Source organism: Macrobrachium rosenbergii, chromosome 51 (genome assembly GCF_040412425.1).
Source record: "Macrobrachium rosenbergii isolate ZJJX-2024 chromosome 51, ASM4041242v1, whole genome shotgun sequence".
In the NCBI taxonomy this organism is placed as follows: domain Eukaryota; kingdom Metazoa; phylum Arthropoda; class Malacostraca; order Decapoda; family Palaemonidae; genus Macrobrachium; species Macrobrachium rosenbergii.
Genome location: NC_089791.1, coordinates 45,722,383 through 45,726,687, shown reverse-complemented (window position 1 = coordinate 45,726,687; position 4,305 = coordinate 45,722,383). Strand labels below are relative to the sequence as shown.

Here is a 4,305-nt window from a genome sequence, read left to right as displayed (position 1 = left end):
ACAAGCGTTTCCCGATTAAAGAATTGCCCTTATTTTGTATAGATTCCTTTAAGTATTGCATACAGTAATCTGGAATGCTATCCATATACAGGTATGTATGTATATATATATATATTTATATATATATATATATATATATATATATATATATATATATATATATATATATATATATATATATATATATGCAAAGTGCAAAAACACAGAGTAAAGGTTTTTCGACTGTATTCAGCGTTTATTGTAAAAATATAAAGTTTTGGTAACATATATACAGAAAAATCTTTCAATGACTAGAAATAAATTATTGACATACCAGTCTGGTATAATCACTTACCGTAAAACATCATGGCTAATCCCTTAAAATATTCTGTTAACGACATAATATCCTAGAGGGCTACTCAGCATCATTTGCAACCATTCATACGCAAAATCATTTTATATTTCTTACAGAATGAAAAAGAATAAATAAAACAACAGCTATTGAAGGAACTACACATTACTCTGCGCAATCGCTAGGAATTAGGAAGGCGGCTCGTCAGTCAATACGCATTATTTCTATCCGGATTTCTATCGAATACTATTATGAATAAATTAACAACGGAGAGTGTGTGTGTGTGTTTTTAGTAAATCTGTACAGCACAAAAATCTAGGAGGTCCACTCCCTCCACAAAATTAAAATATAAAAATATTCAAAATAAATAACAATATGGCACAATCATTTCTCTTTTAACCCTGAAGAGAAGTCAGTGTGTATTGCTGTGAGGTGGATTTTTATTTTCGGCCGAGTGTGTTTCATCGCACGCCTTCTGACGGCCTTTCGCCTGAAGGCTGTTGAAAGTGGGAAACTTGTCGCGCACGTTCACCGGCGCCACTTGGGAATACGGCTCGTAAGTGTGGTCGGACGCCGCGTCACAGGGTTTATTGTACTGCTGCGACGATCCTACGTTATCGTACTGCGACGTAGCTATGCACATCCTACAGTTGCTAGGATGCTCCTGGTTGGTGGCGGGCTGGGCAAAAACCGGCGGGGGAGGGATGAAGGCGTTCCAGTTCACGTGCAAGTTGGGATCCTGATGAGGACCCCTCCAGTATCCGCCATTCCGACCCAGCCTTGGTGATGCTGGGACCAAGAGGGCTGTGGTTGCATAGGGTTCGGCAGTTTCGTTTGCCTGCTGCAAGCGCGGTTCAGCGTATTCGTTGGGCATTTGGTCAGGGCATGGAGGCAGACCGGATGACATGCTCGAATCCCCACTGGCGCCAGGCCGCCACAGTTTCTGTTCGCTGTACATATTGACGGAGTGGTGTGCTGGGTAAATGGATGGATCCTGATACACTGTCGGGGGTGGGTGTTGAATGGAGGGAGGCGTCTTTTGGTGAAGTCTCCTTATGTAAAACAAAGTGGCGAAGAACATCACGATAACCAGAGGAATGAGCAGGTATATCAGCCATCCAGTCTGAGCCTGGGCAAAAATGACATTTGGGTCATCACTGTTGACAGCGTGGACATCGTGATAAGTTTGGGTATTGCCCGGACCTGCATCCATCAAGAGAGGGGCGCTAAAAGGGCCGTGCCCTGCACCGGTAATAGCTGCTACTCGAACAGTGTAAAGCCTTCCGTTGGTCAGACCTCGTGCTTCCAGCCAAGCGCTAGGGACAGTCTCCGTGATGTGGGTGCCATTGTGGGTCAGAGTGACGTGGTAGCCAATAACCTTCCCACGAGCTTCCTCTGTAGATAACGGCGTCCAGGTGATGAGGGTGGATCCATCCTCACGAAGCGTCACACGAACATCGCTTGGTGCTGCCACTGGTACTGCAAAGGGAAATTACGATGTTACTTTTGTAGAAACTAGCGTAAATATTTTCTTATTCTGAAACATTTCTATCAAACAGTCAAACTTTCTTGGTTGCTCTCCTTATCTCTCTGGATTAAAGGGGAATGTACAGACAAAAAAGACAGATGGACATGATTATACATATGCATACATAATGCATGTGGAAAGGGAAATTTAAATCTCTATTAAGTGGTTAAGTACAACATTAAAAGAGGTGACGAAGGAAAACCAAATTATAACCACTAGAGGCAAAAAACAAGAAAAAATTATATTCACTTGAAGGAAAAATTACCATACAAAGTACATACAAAAAGATACATAGATAGATAAATAGAGGTATAAATTATACACATATACAATACATGTGAGGAAGGTAATTCAAATCTCCACTAAGCAGGAAGTTTCAACAGTAAAAGAGATGATGAAGGAAAAACAAATCACATCCACTACATAACCAAAACAAGAAGAAAAAACTGTGCTGACTTGCAAAAAAAAATTACCATATATAATGACATTTGCGTGCCTTAATGCGCCTGTGCATGTGTAAAGATATGACTTTCCTAACTGTTGAAAAGATGAAGAGAAGCAAGAAAAAGTTAAAAAGAGTACGGTGAAAAATGTTAATCCTCTCTATTCATTGCAACAGAGGAAAAAAAAAATGACTCATACAGAGACATGTGCATAGGGCTTTATTTTTTTTATCTGAAGTTTTTGTATTCCTCCATATTCTTTTCATCATAAATGCCTTCTTTTCAATGGAAGCTAGCTACTAATCTTGTTCCTTTTAAAAGTTTTGCTCATTTTATATATATAATAAGAATAATAATAAATACCTCTAAAACTATATGCTACTTAATAATAAAACTAAACCATCTGATGAAAGTACCATCATAAACTACTACTACTATACTACTACTACTGCTGATGAAAAAAACAATTGTCTTACCATCCTCTGGTGTAGTGAGTGAGTGAGAGTTGGAGGGCGTTCCTTCCAGTTTCCTCCAGAATGGAACTAAGAAGAAAGTGTAAGCGGTGTTTGGATGCAGGTCCTGCATGGTATATGATGACTGAGTTGTAAATCCATAGACCGTCGTTAGATGTATACTGCCTTTGACAGATACAGCATAAGCCAATACGCCTTCTACTGAGTCTTCTACAGGCGTCAAGAACTCCCATTTCAAAAACACAGAATCTGGAGTCACAGCTGATGCATTAACCAGCGTGAGGATTGACCGTGACAAACGTCTCTGGGCATGGCGGATATCTGCTGCTGTAATGCTGTCGTCTTCCGGATCGTGAGTTGTGACAGGATCTGACCAGGGACTTGGGAATGATGTTCCACTGCCATTGACAGCTCGAATGAGAAAGGTATAAGTTTGGCCAGGCGTTAAATGCATAACTACACATGACTCCTGTTCAACAGTAGCATCAGCAATTCTCCATTCTTCCCATCCAAGACGCCAGTGCTCAACAACATAGCCCTGTGAGGTACTATTAGCAACATGAGAATTTGGCAGCCAACTAAGATAGACAGAAGTTTCTGTGACAGCCATAACTCGAGGTTTTGATGGTGGAGCTGGTAGATAAGAAGGCAATTTAGCAACAGCGTCTTTGGAAACTCGCAGAATGGCTTCTTGCTCTACCTTACCAGTTGATGCCTCAGCAACACACTTGTAGATGCCAGCATCATCAACACTAAGTTCTCTTAAAATAAGTGCTCCATTTTCAGCTATTGACACTCTAGGCTTTTCAGTGCTTTCGCTCAGTCTGCGAGAAGGAAGATGAGCAGCTGGGCGAAACCACCAGGTAAGAGTTGGCTCTGCTGATTCACTTACCCCTTCACAAGGGAAAGTAACACCACCTCCAGGGGCTACCGTCTGGTCTTTCGGACCTATACCTATCACTGGAGGAGGATGTGCCTTAACCACTATGATCTGGGCTTGAGCACTGACTCCTCCACCATTACTGACACCCCAACATTTATATAAACCAGTATCATCAGTCGCTGATTTATTGAGGAACAATGCTTGGCCATTCTCAGCAATATTAGCATTGCCATTGGACTGTGTGGCCAACAAAAGAGTCGATCTGCTTTCAGTGGGTAGCCGCCATAAAAGGAGAGGCTCAGGATCACCTTCCACACTGCAAGAAAGTTGCACTGGGTCACCCTCCAACACAAGGTGGTCTTGAGGCCTCTGGATTAACTTTGGAGCATCAACTACCGTCAAAGTGGCAGTTGCCGTGGCCACACCTGCTTCGCTTTCAATCTCACATACATAAACACCGGAGTCTATTGCAGACACTTGTTGAAGTATTAGTCGCTGGTCTTCGATCATGGCCCTTCCTAAGGGCATTTTCCCGTCGAGTCTCCTCCACGTCACTTGTGGCATGGGCGAGCCTCTCCCTCCACAAGCCAGTTCTACTACTGTTCCAGAAACAACTGTGAGATTGGCTGGGCGCTCTTCGAACCATG

General features: G+C 42.3%; 1 protein-coding gene across 1 annotated transcript in view; it reads right to left on the bottom strand.

Annotated features, from left to right (window-relative positions):
• Nucleotides 1-208: 208 nt before the first annotated feature.
• Nucleotides 209-4,305, bottom strand: part of LOC136833363 (roundabout homolog 2-like) — a 19,879-nt gene continuing 15,782 nt past the window's right edge. The window contains exons 3-4 of the mRNA XM_067095398.1: nt 2,779-4,305; nt 209-1,810 (exon numbers count right to left, since the gene is read on the bottom strand). The exon at nt 2,779-4,305 is cut by the window's right edge and continues 6 nt beyond it. Of these exons, the coding sequence (XP_066951499.1) occupies nt 744-1,810; nt 2,779-4,305 (2,594 nt within the window). The 3' untranslated portion in view covers nt 209-743. The remainder of the gene's footprint in view (nt 1,811-2,778) is intronic.